General features: G+C 38.2%; 1 protein-coding gene across 1 annotated transcript in view; it reads right to left on the bottom strand.

The window, feature by feature from the left end:
• Positions 1-7,066: 7,066 nt before the first annotated feature.
• SPINK5 (serine peptidase inhibitor, Kazal type 5) overlaps positions 7,067-16,196 on the bottom strand; it is a 74,975-nt gene continuing 65,845 nt past the window's right edge. Inside the window, exons 30-33 of the mRNA XM_029941205.1 lie at positions 15,732-15,828; positions 12,445-12,575; positions 10,022-10,112; positions 7,067-7,373 (exon numbers count right to left, since the gene is read on the bottom strand). Of these exons, the coding sequence (XP_029797065.1) occupies positions 7,365-7,373; positions 10,022-10,112; positions 12,445-12,575; positions 15,732-15,828 (328 nt within the window). The 3' untranslated portion in view covers positions 7,067-7,364. The remainder of the gene's footprint in view (positions 7,374-10,021; positions 10,113-12,444; positions 12,576-15,731; positions 15,829-16,196) is intronic.

The following is a 16,196-nucleotide window of genomic DNA, read 5'->3' as shown; positions in this document are numbered from 1 at the left end:
GAGAAGAGGAGAAACCTAATGGAGGACCAGGGGGAGGGGAAGGGGGAAAGAGAGTTGGGGAGATAGAGGGATGCAAAACCTGAGAGACTATTGAATACTGAAAACAAACCGAGGGTTGAAGGGGGTGGGAGGAAGGGAGGTGGTGGTCATGGAGGAGGGCACTTGTGGGGAAGAGCACTGGGTGTTATATGGAAACCAATTTAACAATAAACTATTAAAAAAAAAGGAAATGTATAGTAGTGCAACATGAATACTTAGCACTGTAAAACCTTCCTTTTCTAGAGTATGAAGATAATTTACAATGTTCTATGAAGACCTGTTAAGTGATTATAATAAACTTGTGAAATATGCAGACCAGTATTATTGCTACTTAGCAGATGTGACAACAAATACAGAAAGATTAAGGGCTTTCTATGTTCTATGTAGTCAAAGAGTTTATAGTTGTAAGAACCAGTTCTCCAGAATCCTAGACCTATGCTTCTCTTCTATATTTTTTAAATTCACGTACACTACGTCAATAACAATAATTATTTATAATGAAAATCCAGATTTTACCATAGTGTGTCATGCTTAAGATTACAACCATGATAGTCTGTTTAACACATTCTCCTGTGCCCATATCTAGATATTTCTGTCCATCCGCATAACCAACATTTCTTTCAATAATATAGGCCTAATGATTTCCAGTTACTTAGCATGTGGTTATCAACATCAGCTGTCCAGAAGATAAAGTTACTATGGAGCTAAGATAGAGTTAATTCCCAAAGGACAAACTCAAAGATTGGAGCAAATTGTCCAAAGCAGACAGCTAATGAGTAATAGGATCTTGATCCAAAACTAGATCTTCCACTTTCAGAACTTATGATCTCCCACTTTTCATCTCCAATACCACCTCTTTGTCTCAGAAATAATTCTATCATTTTGATTTATGCTATTGTGAAAGTTGATTACTTACATCTCACCCATATTTCAATGCTTCTTCAGCATTTGAAATATGTGTACTACAATGAAATGTGCTCCAGAAAGTCTTCTTAATGGGGTAAACCATCCCCTTTCCAAGTTATAGTGGAGCATCTGATTCGAGTGACAAGTTCTAAGTAGATAAAAGAAACGAGAACCATGGCTTGTTGATGCTTGAGCTGGGAAGGCCAGGAGCAAACATATGGGTCTATGGCTTTCAAACTTTTCATTACCATTATTTAATTAAGAAATGGAACTTTCCCTCCCTTCCTAAGGAGAAATCACTCAGCTGCCTACTACCCGTTTGAATGCATAGGAACAGCTTCTGGGTGGAGAAGGATGTGGCATTTCCTGCTTCATTGGTTAATGTCTGTCCTGTGAGCAAAGGCTGGGACTTACGCAAATATCCCCTGTGAACACAACTTGCCCATAACTTATTTGTAGAGACCTTGGCGGCAGGAGTTCTGGCAACTTTCTCACTTAAAATTCAGAGGTGAGAATATAATAGTTGAAAACTTCTTATTTTATGACTGCTCCCAAGACTTCTTTCCTGTAAATCAAGCCATTACTATATGCTAAAAAATCAGCACATGTACTCTTTTCTGCCACATGTTCCCTAGATTTAGAATTGAATTATGCCACAAATAAACAGAGGTAACCATTTCTGTAGATCATGAGCAATATTCTGGATCACTAGATGCAAAATCCATTCCTTTTATTTGAAATCATAATCAGATAATGTTATTTGTATGAAGAGCATGGAACTAGAGCTCATGAAGCCAGAAGGAGTGGTGTAAGGAACATGAGATTAAAAACCACTTAGTTGAATTTCTATTTCTGATTTAGACCAGTTTGGGTAAGCTCAGAAAAGTCACTTTTGCTCTCTGGGCTTCAGGATTCCCATAAATAAAACATGTTAGATCAATCATCTCTAATTTTTCTCTAGTTCTGTCAATCTGGGATTTTATCACCCTTAAATACAATAATCTTTTCCTGATTGAGATCTTATCAGTACATATTACATATTTAGCTGATAACAAAATTGGTTGGTTGAAAGTACATGTCAATTCCAACAACACACTTCACAATATATTTTCTGGGCTCATGCTACTCTTTGCATTCCTCTGTAATTGCAGCTTTTGCTAATATGTTGGAAAAACGCCTCATGAATCTATCTAGCCTACAGGGGTTGGGGCAGGGCAGGGAGATACATTTTATAAGTTCATATTTTCAAGTAACTGGTTTGTTTCCAGCTATTAGTGTCAGCAATTTTTTATTTGCACCAAGAAGAGTTTTGAGTTAATCGTGGGGGCTAGAGAAGCCACTTACAGGTTTCAAGAATAATGCCATCAAATTTGGATTTCAGAGCATTGCTCTGTCTACAGTAAAGAATTCAATGGAAGAGAGAAGACTGTACAGGGAGATCATTTATAAGGATGGTATGGTCAGTCATGAAGGGATTGACTATGGCTCAAACTAGAGTTTATCGGATGTGGTGATGGTGTCTATTGAGGATGAAAAGGAGAGGGGAAGATAGAAGACAATGCCTAGATTTCAGGGTTGTCTCCTTTTGCTTTGTTCTGTCTGGTACAGTGTGGCTGCTTTGTAGGAGTTTTCAAAAATTTTACCTGGGGAATGGAAAATATCTGTGTTTGGAAGAGATCATTTGGAGTTTTTTTTTTTTTTTTAATTTACTTGATTATTTTGAGTGAGTGAGAGAGAGAGTGCACACACAAGCAGGGGAGGGGCAGAGAGAGAGAGAGAGAGAGAGAGAATCCCAAGCAGACTTTGCACTGACAGCAGTCCTATGGGGCTCCATCCCATGAACCATGAGATCATGACCTGAGTGGAAACCAAGGGTTGGATGCCAGAGTCCAGCTCCAGCAGGTCCAGGGCTCCCTAAAAGATGGACGGTGTTGGTAAAAGTGGGAGGGATGAGAGTGCCACAAGTTTCTTTCCGATCATCAGGCAGGCATCTCTGCACTGAGAGTCAGCTTTATTTATTGAAAAAATGTGTGGTGCACAGCACAGAAGTGGCATTTGCCTTAGACAATAATTTCTCATGACAAATTTCTTTGGTATGTAAAAACTCCCCAGAACATAGATTGATAGAAGACTCATGCATAATCGTCATCAATAGTAATAGATGTAGGTGATTTAGATGCTTATCATATGGGGAAGGAAGGTGTCTTCAGCATTTAAATACAAGACAATGTTTTTATCATAGCAAAGGCAAAAGTTAGTTCTTTGTGAGCAGGGGTCAATAGCCTGTTTTCTTGAGGGGATGAAAAACAGGTTTCTCAGGAAATGCAATATTTGTTCCCATAAACACAAAAGAAGAAACTCCTATAATGAGTTCCTTCACAAGGTGCAAACTGTATGTTTTAGGGCAGAATAAGGGAACAAATCACTCCTGATACCAAACAGCAAGGTGCCTTGGGGGGGGTCGGTGCTCAAGCAAAAATATTTGAGTGTGGGTGGATATCAGTCATCATCTGATGGCAGGAGGCCGTGCAAACCCGCCCTAACCTCACAAGGACTATTCTCAACTTAGTGAGTTCAGAAATGGCTCTCAAGAGTCAGATGCTTAATAGACTGAGCCACCCAGGTGCCCCTTGAGTGTTTTTTGTTCATTTGTGTTTTAAAAAGAGATCTGTAAAGAATGGAAATAAGCAAGTCTGTTCAAAGGGCATTGGAAAATTCTATTGGAGAGAAAAAGAGGGTCTAAAATTCATAAAAAATGTTACAAGTACTGTAACAGATTATACTGGCAAAAGTAGACATTGTTTTCTGATAGCTTCATGATACAGGGGAAGAAAAGATACAACAAAAACTAGTTAATAGCATAGAACTACCTGGAGGAAGACAGCACATCATCTCTCAAAATAATCTGGAAGGAGCTCTATAGTCATATGAAATTTCCATCAAGGATGACAAATATTTTGTTTGACTTCTTTCCTGGGACTAATCCTCATATGACAAAGTCCTTCCCTCTGTTCTCTCCTCATGCTCAAAGAATGATTTACAGTCACATGTTATTTAGATAGAACTTTAATTTCAATTCTGGAAAGAAAAAGGGACCCATGTGCCACAATGGCATCAAAGAAAGACCAGGAATGTCTTGCTATACTTTGCTTCCCAGGAGGTAAACAGATATCCCTCATCATTATAAAGGCCACACGATATATTCACTTTATTTACCATTATCTCTCCATATAATATATGATATTGGCTTTGGTCAAAGTCAACCAAGAAGGCCACAAAGAATATTGGACTGGGGTACAAATGTGAGCCTAGCCATTTGCTTTTCTCAGTTCCAAGCACATATTAAATTTTAAGAAATGTCAACATTTATTATTTTCTGCTATTCTACTCTATTATTTGGTTCCTTTTTTTGTTCTCTATTATCATGGAGCAGTGTGGTTGGTGTTTAGAAGTGTAGAAGGGGACAAAGAGAAGACAAATAAGTTACAAAGAAGAAGGACGTCAGACACATTCTTACCCATTAGTGAGTTCCAGCCCACAGGTCAAACCTGGCCCACCCACCACCTATTTTTATAAATATATGTGGAACACAGCCATATATATTTATTTACATACCATAAATTTATTTATTTATACAACAAAAGCATAGAGTGGTTGTGACAGAAACTATATGTCCCACAAAGCCTAAAATTTTACTATCTGGCTGTTGACAGAAAAAGTTTCCCTACTCATAGTTGAGACAAGCGCTCTCCTTGGGTGTTTCTCTAGCCTTGAGAGAAAGAGGAAGACCTCAGGTGACTTCCTTACATGAGAAAACAAAGGAGTTTGTGGGAGATCTATGAAAACCCATCTTCTGAAAATGGAATCAGACACAGCATCAGTTATAGAGAAATGCATAGGTCTGTGATAGTGACCAGGAAGAGGTGATATAATTTTGTGTTTATAGTTTCAACACAGGATCGTTTGTCATGTCCTGGTCTAGAATTTTAGAGCTGGTTTGCGAAACCTCAGTGAGATGGGTCCAGTTTTCATCTGTCTGCCATCCATCAAGCCATAACTCAAGAAGCAACTCAATGATTAGTTTATTTGATATTTAATGCAGCTATTTTGTTGTGACCATTTTGACACAGATGACATTTTATATTCACTTTTGGTTTGTGTTTTCTCCCCCCAAAAATCAACTTTCAGCTTTGTTTTAAATCCCAAGTAATGTGTTCAATCCATTCACACTCAACCCCAATCCCTGCACCTCAGTCCACTGTAGATGTTTCTTGGGACCCACCCCATTCCTGATGTCTGCAACCCTGACTTGACTTTACACCTTCCCTGGGTCCTGGAGCCTTTCCCTATCTCCATGTTTCCTCCCATCCAAACCATCCTATCCTCCACTCCACCCTATTCCTAAGCCACACTTTCCCTGGTGCTCAGAATGATGATCAAGGATTGATTAAATTTTAAGCATGGCTAACAAAGTCTTTTGTGCATATTAACTAATTATCATAATCATAATAAAATATAATAATGAAAAACTATTTCTAAACTGTTTATTGTTTATATTTTAAATGTTCAAAATTTTTTATATTTTAAATGTTCAAAATATGTCTTGGCCATGAAAATAGAGTTTCTAGATTTCCTAGAACTACCCAGGAAGCAGATACAATCTCCTGTTAAAAAAGCTCTAAACCCATCCCTTACATCCTGGATTGCCAAAGAAAATGGCAACATTGTTTTCTCACTCCCCTCCCCCCACCCCTGAAATGACAGTATTTTCATGCTTGAAAAGAAAAAGGATTTATAAGCCTTCCTATTTTTTCCCCTGTTATCTTAATGATAACATGGGGGGTGGGGAACAGCATAGAATTGATTTTTCACTCAGTTACAAAGGACAATGATTACAAAATCCTAACTATAATTGCCCTAGCAACAACTCATCTAAGAAGAAAGGGCAGGGGCGCCTGGGTGGCTCAGTCAGTTGAGCATCCGACTTCAGCTCAGGTCATGATCTTGCAGTTTGTGGGTTCGAGCCCTGCATCGGGCTCTGTGCTGACAGATAGCTCAGAGCCTGGAGCCTGCTTCGGATTCTGTGTCTCCCCCTCCCTCCAACCCTCCCCTGTTCAAGCTGTCTCTCTCTCTCAAAAATAAACAAAACATTAAAAAAAATTTAAAAAAAAAAAAGGAAAAGGAAAAAGGGCAGAGGAAAAAACAAAGTTAACTTCACAAATCCAAGTAGACCTGCCATTCTGGGCACAGTTCTTCAGCTGAGAACAACTTCAACCTTGATGGATTCTCCATAGCTTTCTTCGTCTAGGATGTGTTTCTCCCACCTAGGTACGGGTCACAGGACATCAGTATCAAGATGCTGAACATGACAGAGTTTCAGCGCTGAAGTGGGGGCTTACAAGCTGTTCCATCCCACCCCTACCCAGCGCTTGTATTCCCTGGTCAGCTGGTTTGGTGGGCTCTAGCTACATGTAGCTCTTGAAATGAGGTTGGTCCAAAAAGGTATGCTGTAAACAAAATATCAATGACCTGCTAAAATAAAAGTTTATAGTGACTATATTTGAAATGATAAGAGTTTTGACATCCTAGCTTCTAAATAAAATACATGATTAAAGTTGATTTTACCCATTTCTTTATTTACTAGAAAATCTGAGATTACCTGTGACTCGAATTCTTTTTCTATTGGATTGTGCTGCTCTAGAGACTTTCAACACACTGGTAATTCTCATTTCCTTAGTCTTCTCCCAGATCAGGATGTAGGAAATGGTCAAGAGCAACATGACTGAATCTGAGAAACTATGGGTTTGTGTCTTTGGATGGTATCTGTGTAACAGGTAATTATGCTTTGTACGGAAATACAGAAGCTATATAGGAGAGCTGGTAAAGTGACAGATACATAAGGTGGTTCATAGATGATTTGGCTTTATAAAGCTCTTGAATGCTGGAGCCTATACCTCTCTACCTTTCTTCTAGAAATTTCTTTCCAATTATGACAGCAACTTGAATCTGAAAAAAAAAGTGAGCATTTTGTGTCCACCAATAGCTTAGCAAGATGAAAGGGTAGAGTTTTCAGCTTCTGTAAAGCCTGTAAATCCAGGCAATGATGAAGAAATCCCAGAAATGGTGTTCTGCTGGGTTCAGTTTTATTGAACAAGTAGTTGAACAGATAGCATTGTGATCAGGAGACTTTTCAGGCACAGACATATGGAGATGTCTCTGTGCCCTTGGATCACAGATTCTAGGAGGAAAGGGATGGGAAAGACTGAAAGTCAGTGAGTCCATTCCCCAACAGCACTGTGTTGTTTTCTATCGTAAATAATATGAGCTCTGAAGAATTCTTTGTATATACAGATGATGAGAGTTAGGCGATTCAGAATTAGGGCATATATTTTCCCTCATCGCTTTCACCAATTCTTCCATCATTTGTCCTGGAAGAGAAGATGGATAGTTTAGGTGCTAGAAATTCAGAGATACTATAGAGATGTGGGCTATACATTTATAGCTATGTTGTAGTCAAAGAAGTCTATAGATAACTGCATTCTTCCAAGAACTCACCATTCAAAACCACTTTCACGTTTATTTAACTGATTCAATGAGTACTGAGCACCTAGTGCATACTACCTGTTGAGATAGATAGAAATATGAACTCTGTACTTGATTACATGTGGTCCTCACGGTAATGAAAAGAGGTAGGTGTCATTAACATCGTTTCACAGAGGAGGGAACTGAAGTCCAGAGAAGGCTAGTGATTTGCCAACATCTCACCTTTGGTCAGAACCTTAATCCAATCCCTCCAACACTAATGATTTACTATTATAGTTTGTTTTAGGTAATAAGAATTTAATCAGCTATCTTTCTTACCTGACTTATCCAATATTCATTCACTCTTGAAATTGACTTATAAAACATTAAATCAACACTTAAAGGATTTCAAAAGAGGGCAGAGGAGAGGGCAAGGGCCTCAAGAAGTTTTCTTCCATATGATGGCACATCGTCAGCTAGTACCATCTGGAGCACAGTAGTGCTATTGTTCCAAACTCAAACCTCCATTTCAGTTCTCACATCCAACACAGGAGATTCCTTTGGTTGGAAAGTGACAATCTATGGTCTTGTTACATCTTTGACAATCCTTGTCATAAAGTTTCCTTTCAAGGTAGCTAATTTTTATTTCATTGAGATATGTAATCCCTTTTCTAAAGCTCCTGGTTTTCAGAATCTCCTGATAGCCATGGGATGGTAGCAGAGCAAAAGCTATGAAGTCAGAAGATCTATAGCAAACCCAAAATGTAATATTGAATAATTTTGATAATTGCAGGATCTCCCCCTGGCTGATTTTCTATAAAATGGGAAAGATAATAATCCCTGTCCCAATCACAGGCCTACTATGAGGATGCGCGCAAGGAAAGAACACATAAAATTCTGAGTTACATAAATTATAGTAGTTATTGTACAACAGAAAATATTTCTTAGTAAGTGTAAGTATGCGTTCTAGGATCCACGGTCTATTTTTCCAGGAAAGTTGTGATCTGGCCTTTATTTCATTCTTCAGATTCCAGACTGTCTTAGAGAATCTTTCTATACAGGAATAAAGGTCAGGCAAGAGGTTTTGAGCTCCAGGATATGCATGCATAATAGTCATCAAAGTAACTTATTCCATCATCTAGCACTATAAATAAGTCTTGTCATTAATAATGCCTGTTACATAATTCTAGTTGAAAGAATATACCCAAAATTGAAATGAAGGAACTCTCTTACAAAACCTTTTATCATGCTTAGCCCTGTCAAGGCTCTTCCTTGTTTGAGTGAATACATCTTATCAGTATTTCCTATGGCAAATGCCTCATAAAGTACTCTTTGTCAAGTTGTCTACATGGGATAACAGTAAGATATGGTCTGAGGTGTGGCCTCAGGATTCACATAAAGAGTATTTTTATGTCCCCATCCTGAGTTATACGTAACCTGGTATGTTTGTGAGATGGGAGGGGTAGTATATGCTGTCAATAAGATAAGGAGCAAATCACTTAGAATTTATATGTAATAATTAAAAAGGAATTTATAGGTACTAAGAAAGCAAACACAATAATGGGAGTAGAGCAAAGTTTATATGTTTTCTTTATGGATGTGTCATCCATGGAATGGGATGAAACAAGTTGTGGATAATAAGAAATATTTATTTTTAGTAAATGTAATTGACTAAAATATTTTGTTTTATTGAATATAGATATATTTTTATGTCAAATATATATTTATCAAGCTATAATTCATTAATATTACTAAAAACACATAAGCACTCTGCCAGAGTCTGCTTCTCTAAGTTTATACTATGGACTCATCTAAGTTCATACTTTGGTCTCTTCAACAAAGTAATAATAGTGATCCATTTGTAGACACTGTGCCAAATACTTAAAAGTCAGTATTTATTGAGTATTTTCAATAACTTGGTGAGATCTTTGGTTTAGATCTTTGATTTGCCAACGGTCTCATATATGAGGAATAGAAAAAGCTGGAACATAAACTCATATTTATCAGAACAGTTTCTCTTATTTGCAAATGTTTACATTTTCCCTCAAGTTACATATCATGTTGCCTGAGGAGGGACATCCTCAAATGCGGTCACCAGGGAGAATGGCAAACTCAATAATGTGTGTCAAAATGTCCTTACAGGGATTTAAAAAAGGCCAGCTTTTCATGCTGGGAAACAATTTAATGCAGTGTGAAGTACAAGAACGGGTGGATTATGCAGAAATGGCTAAAATTCAGTTCTGTTACTATGTGACTTGTCTCAATCTTTGTCTTATCTTTTTATGGTAGATCCCAAAAAACAACACCTACTTTGCAAAAGTCTCATGTTAGGGACATTGTTTATAAACAACCTGTTAATGATCCCAGTAAACATTTAAAAATATTAACTATTATATTATTATCCCCACATATTTCAGCAACTACTCAATTATCTTCGCAAGGAGGACGGGACCAGTTCTGGGGTTATCTGGGCCAGAAATGCCCATCAGCCAGGGGAAGACACAGGCAGAACCAGCTGGCTCCGGCGCTGTAATCACGAATGCTGTGGACTTACAGACACTTGCACGTCGAGAGGTGCTGTTCCTGGGGTGCTGTTCTCTTCACACGTCCCTTCACTGCGTATGTGTATGTTAGTCTGGCGTATTCTAAAGCATAACAGAGGATGTTTAAAAGCCAGAAAAACTCACAGTTATAATGAAAGGAAAACAACAGCAAGGATCAATGTGGGTGACATCTGGGCATCACACCAGAACTGAAATCAAAGGGAGGACCCGGGACCCGAATTCAACTCTTTTCCAGTAGGGATCACCCAGGTTCAGTACTCTCTTCAGTTTCAGCTCCAGGTTCGTTCCCCAGTCCTGGATCCATTCCATCACACCTCAGTCATCTATACACTCATGATACTGTTCAGTGTTGGAAATAAACCTGGAAACCATCTAGCTCAAAGCCATTATTTTACAGATGTGAAAACTGGATCCCAAAATGAAGCTTCACTTTTTCTATATGTATACCTTTCTATACCTCTTACCTATAATGTGGAATAACAAAATACAATACATATATATAATAAAAATATGTAAAATATATTACATAGAGAATATAGATTTTATAAAATATAAAAATACATAATCAGTTTGAATTTTATAGCTGGAAATAATCTTAAAAGGTATGAGGTTTTAATGCCTCTCAAGAAACATTATATATTAAACATCTACTTGTTTGCCTCTGATGATGAGAAACTCACTGTCTATCAAGGTAGTTTGCCTTGTTTTTGGACATTGCCCAAGTTGAAATGGCTTCCCTCTAACTTCCTCTGAGACCACAGAAACCAGTACTGTTCTCTCTTGCTTTGGATAGCCCGGATCTTCTCTTCATAGTATATGCTCCCAGTTCCTTTAGCTAAACAATCCATCCTGAGGCATGCTTTATTAATATTTTTACCACGGAAGTGTCTGACTCCATGTTCCCTTGATGAGAGCATCACTTGTTATGGGCTTTAACAGTTAATGGAATGACTAAAGAACACTGGGTGGATAATTTAGGTCCTGACGTTTACAGTAAAAGGAAGTTGCAAAATTTCTGGGCTGAAGAGAAGGCATATATAAGAACAAATTCCTGAATTGTTGCATTCATTTCTTACATGGAGATTTCTTAATTCTTAAAACTCTGTAAGATCCATAGATGGAGTTCAAGAGATTTATGGGCCCATAGATAATATACATACAAATTGTTAATGTTGCTTCATTTTCTTTTCTTTTCTGAAAAGAGGTAACTTTCTCCATATCATTGAAGGAATTTTTGATTCCCAAATGTTTAAAGAACTACTGCCTTAGATATAACAGTAGTGTAGTAGGGAGAAAAGAAAACTGCATTTGGATCCAAACCAACAAGGTTAAAATCCTGTCTGATTTACTTCCTGGCTTTGAGACTTTAAACAAATGACCTAGACTCTCTGAGCCTCAGATTCACCCTCTGTGAACACAATATAGTCACAATATAGTGACTGTTCACTGAGAGAATGAATGTGCAGGTGCTTTACCTACGGATGTGAGAACACGTAAAACATTCATATTCAATGTTATTCTAAGTATACAAACTGCAGAGTGTCCCATCCTCACATTCTGGGCTTTGCTTACAGTGTCCTCAGAAGACTAGAACATACGTAGCCCACAGTGTAAATCTGGGGTGGGGTGGGGCAGGATGGAAAAGTCAAGATTTGCCACCCTGCTTTCACCTAAAGCCGGTCCAATGGAGGCTGGGAAAAGGTGAAGCATATGAACGGAGGGGAGAGTAAGACAGTATTCGAACAGAAAAGCAACAGAGCTAAAACCAATAATGACAGTATTAAAACAAATCCCTTATATTTAATTTCAAGTGAAAATGGAAGTTCTTCTTAATAACTTCGTGAAGTCAGCTGGCTCAGAGAATGTCTGCACTTCTCCAGTGGAAAACCTGAATCTCAGAATGATAATATGCCTACAGATGCACAGATAGTAATAAATCTGAGAGCCTACACCAAGTCTGCCGTTTGTTTCCGGTTGCTTTCTCTTGTGGGACACCACTTCTTTACCAAGAAAACTTGGAGAGGATCTGAAATATGTGACTATCAGGTAGTCAATAGGCTCAGTAGAGATTACAGGCCGGGGTGACTCGACATAGCCATGATTCTCAACTTTTTTTCTTTCTATACAACACGTGGATGATGTTCACATTATCATGAATATACATAACCCCATCACTTTCCCCTTCTCTTCTACTCAGTAAGTACATAAGCAATTTAGTCAAACAGATAAACTTCATTCCTCTCCATTTTATATATGAATAAGATCATCCACAAAATTTGAATTTTTAACTGCTATGATTAGTAAACTGGTACAACACACCTCAAATGGCTATCAGGGCAGTACTGTGGGTCAACACTATAGTCAAGAACCTCTACACTTGAGCTATACATACACTTGCAATGTATAGACTTACAGGTTTTCATGACAGAGCATGCACGGATTGTTGTATGTCTGGCCATCATCACCACAGACAGGCTGTAAATTCTTCGGGCAAAGGTAACCCATCTTGGGTAATACTCGGTAGTGTTTGCACATCTCAGAATCCTGAGCAAGCAAAACATAAATCAGACTTTCTCAATAGCACTCAAGAGGGATGGGCTGGGAAAAACCTTTTGATTTCCTCTCAGAGCAGACCCAGAATCCAACTGCCTCTCATGACTTCTACCACCATTGCCATGGTATAAATTACCATCATCTCTTCTGTTGATTACTGCCAAGAATAATCAGCTGTCCAGATGTCACTCTTGCCTCCCTGTAGTTTATTTTCAATATATCATGCAAAGTTATTCTTTTAAAAAATAAATCAGATCACATCACTCTTCTTTACAAAAGAAGATACTCATAGTCAATATCTTTAAAAATTTTTAAAAATGTTTTATTAATTTTTGAGACAGTGACAGAGCATGAGCAGGGGAGGGGCAGAGAGAGCAGGAGATACAGAATGTGAAGCAGGTTCCAGGCTCTGAGCTAATAAGCACAGAGCCCGATGCAGGGCTCCAACTCACAGACCTAAACTGAAGTTGGATGCCCAACCAACTGAGCCACCCAGGTGCCCCGTCAATATCCTTAATATGGTCTACAAAATGCTATATAATATGGCCTTCTGTTACTTTAATGACTTCCTCTTCTATGGCTCTCTCTGAGGTTACCACATTTCAGCTACACTGGACTCTTTGCTGTCTTTAACCCCTTCCTTGGAGCTTTGCTATTCTTTTCTTGGCCTGCTCACTTACATGTATGGAATAGATCCCTTTAGGATTTGATGTCCATGCCACCTCAGAGTGCTTTCCTGGAGAGGCTACTTAATATTGTATCCTCCCTTACCCTGATCCCAATATTTGCTATATCATTATTTTATTTTATTTTCCCCTTGGGTTTACTATTTATTCATGTTATCAATTAGCTACATTCTTCCAATATAAACTCCATGAGTGTAGAGAGTCCTGTCTGCTGTGTTTATGGCTATCATTCTCATACACATAAATAATGCTTAGAAAATAGTAGGTATTCAATAAACATTTGTTGAATGAATGGATGGATGATGAAATGAATAATGAATATGATTCTCATCTCCAAGAGAAAGCTCAGTTCAAAACCAGATTGTACATTAGGGGGAACCTTGATGAGCCTTCTGGTCTGCTGGCAATATCTCATTTCTTGACCTAGGTGCCATTATCATACATGTGGTCCCTTTGTGATATTTCAGGTAGTTGTTCATTCATGAAAAGCATACTTCTTCTATAGGACTATTATTCTTAAGTAAAATGTTTTTTTAAAAAGAATAAATTTTATTATTCACAGTCGCCAAGATACAGAAACAACCTAAATGTCCATCAGTGGATGAGTGGATAAAGAATATGTGTTATAGGGGTGCCTGGGTGGCTCACTTGGTTAAGTGTCTGACTTTGGCTCAGGTCATGATCTAGTGGTTCATGAGTTTGAGCTCCTCATTGGGCTCTGTGCTGACAGCTTAGAGCCTGGAGCCTGCTTCAGATTTTGTGTCTCCTTCTCTCTCTTCCCCTCCCCTACTCACTCTCTGTCTCTCTCAAGAATAAATAAACATTAGAAAAATAAAAAAAAGAATATGTGTTATATATACACCCACATACACCCACACATACCCACACAACTGGAAAGAAGGAATTCCTACCATTAGAAAGAAGGAAATCTTACCATTCACGACAACTGAGATGAATCTTTAAGGCATTATACTAGATAATCAGACAAAGAAAGGGAAATACTCTATGATATCACTTATATGTGGAAACCAAAAATTCAAACTCAGAAACAGAGTATAGAATGATGGTTACCATAGAATTGGATTGGGGGGAAAGGGGAGATAATTGGTCAAAGGACACAAACATTCAGCTATAAGATAAATAAATTCTGGATATGTAATACACAGCCTGGTGATTACAGCTAATAATGCTGTATTATATACTTGAGAGTTGGTAAGTGAATAAATCTTAAATGTTCTCAACACAAACAAAAATGGTAATTATGTGAGGTGATGGAAGTGTTTGCTAACACTATGGTGGTATCATTTTGCAATATAAAAGTGCACTAAATCAATACACCATACATCTTAAATTCACATAATGTTATATGCCAATTATATCTCAATAAAGCTAGGGGAAAAAAGAACAGATTTTGTGACTACTTTATCTACACATTTATGGGATTACTAGCAAAGCATCTAATTTTCTAGAAATATGTCATTACTATATATTTCACTAGTGCAACTCATCTATTATCCTACTTAAAATGGGTAAATAATAAGATAATATTCATGTTTGACACTTTTCTTTCTTTTTTTCCTAGGTAATCAGACTAGGTGCTGAATTTCCACTTTGAGGGGCCAATTTGATATTCTATCTGATGAATATACTTCATGTTCTCTTACCCCTTTCCTCCTTTCTATTCCCCACCTTGGCAAAGCTCTAAAAGAGCAAACATTGGGTTGCCTGGGTGGCTCTGTTGGTTAAGCATCCAACTTCGACACAGGTCACGATCACACGATTCATGAATTTGAGCCTGACATTGGGCTCTCTGCTGCCAGCTCAGAGCCTGCTTCGGATCCTCTGTCTCCCTCTCTCAGCCCCTATCCCACTCTCACTCTCTTTCTCAGAAATAAATAAACATTTAACACAAATTTAAAAAAATAAAAAGCAAACTGGATAATTTATGCTAAGGTATATGTTACTGAGGGCCTTCCATTTGTATTTTGAAGAAGCAAGTTTGAGCCACTGTGAATTGCTGATTGGTGGAATTTCACAAGTTTGAACATGCTCAACAAACCTCTCTAGGCTACTGGGAAGAGGGCTGGTTTGGGGAGGGGGAGAGAGAGAGGAAGCTCGATGAGGAGTATCTTTCTCACCTGTCAAAATTATAGAATTGAGGCTCCTAACTACATATGAGCAATAAGTCACATTAATGAAACACCCATGTTTTAAAATGTCAAAAATGTGCTACATTGGCTTGGAGCAGGACTAATAATCTACAAGAGCACAGAATAACGTGCTGAGTCATCCCAGCACTCTCACTGAGCATGAACTGCATACAAAGGGTTTGGAGCTATACTGCATTAGCCTTTCCAGGGCCTTTCTTTGGAAATGAAGTTAATGGAGGGCGGGAGGCAACAGGCCCCAAACACAGGTGCTTTAAGTTAATGAGCAGCTTTTCTGAAGTGGTCATTCTTACCAGAGAACTGGGGGAGGCTGGGCCGTTTTTCTCTGCAGAAGATCTAATGTGGGATGGCTTTTCTCCAATTCTTGCCCTTTCCGAAGCCTCTTTTTGACTACAGAAGAAGACAGAAAGTAGTTTAAAGGCAAAGCCACAAAGACTACAGCCTATAGCTTCCAGTGGGAAGTTAAGCAACCCTTAATTAAATATGATATAGAACATTCAGCCAGAGGATGATGTAAAGAAAAGTACGCACTGGCAAACTGGTTTAGAGTGCTCATCACTTAATCGACATGTAACGTGGGACAAGTTGCTTAAATTCCGTGAGCTTAGCTTTCCTTGACCATAAAAAGAGGGTACACTATTGATAATTCCTATCTCTAGGAACATATTACAAAGAGCTGCAAAAAAAATACTGATTATTATTACCATGTTCACATAGTGTTTTTCATAGCCATGCTCATTAGTCTCTTCATGTCCATT

The sequence above is a fragment of the Suricata suricatta genome, chromosome 6, assembly GCF_006229205.1.
Source record: "Suricata suricatta isolate VVHF042 chromosome 6, meerkat_22Aug2017_6uvM2_HiC, whole genome shotgun sequence".
Classification (NCBI taxonomy): Eukaryota; Metazoa; Chordata; class Mammalia; order Carnivora; family Herpestidae; genus Suricata; species Suricata suricatta.
Note: the sequence above shows the minus strand (reverse complement) of the source record. Positions and strands in the feature narration are given on the sequence as shown.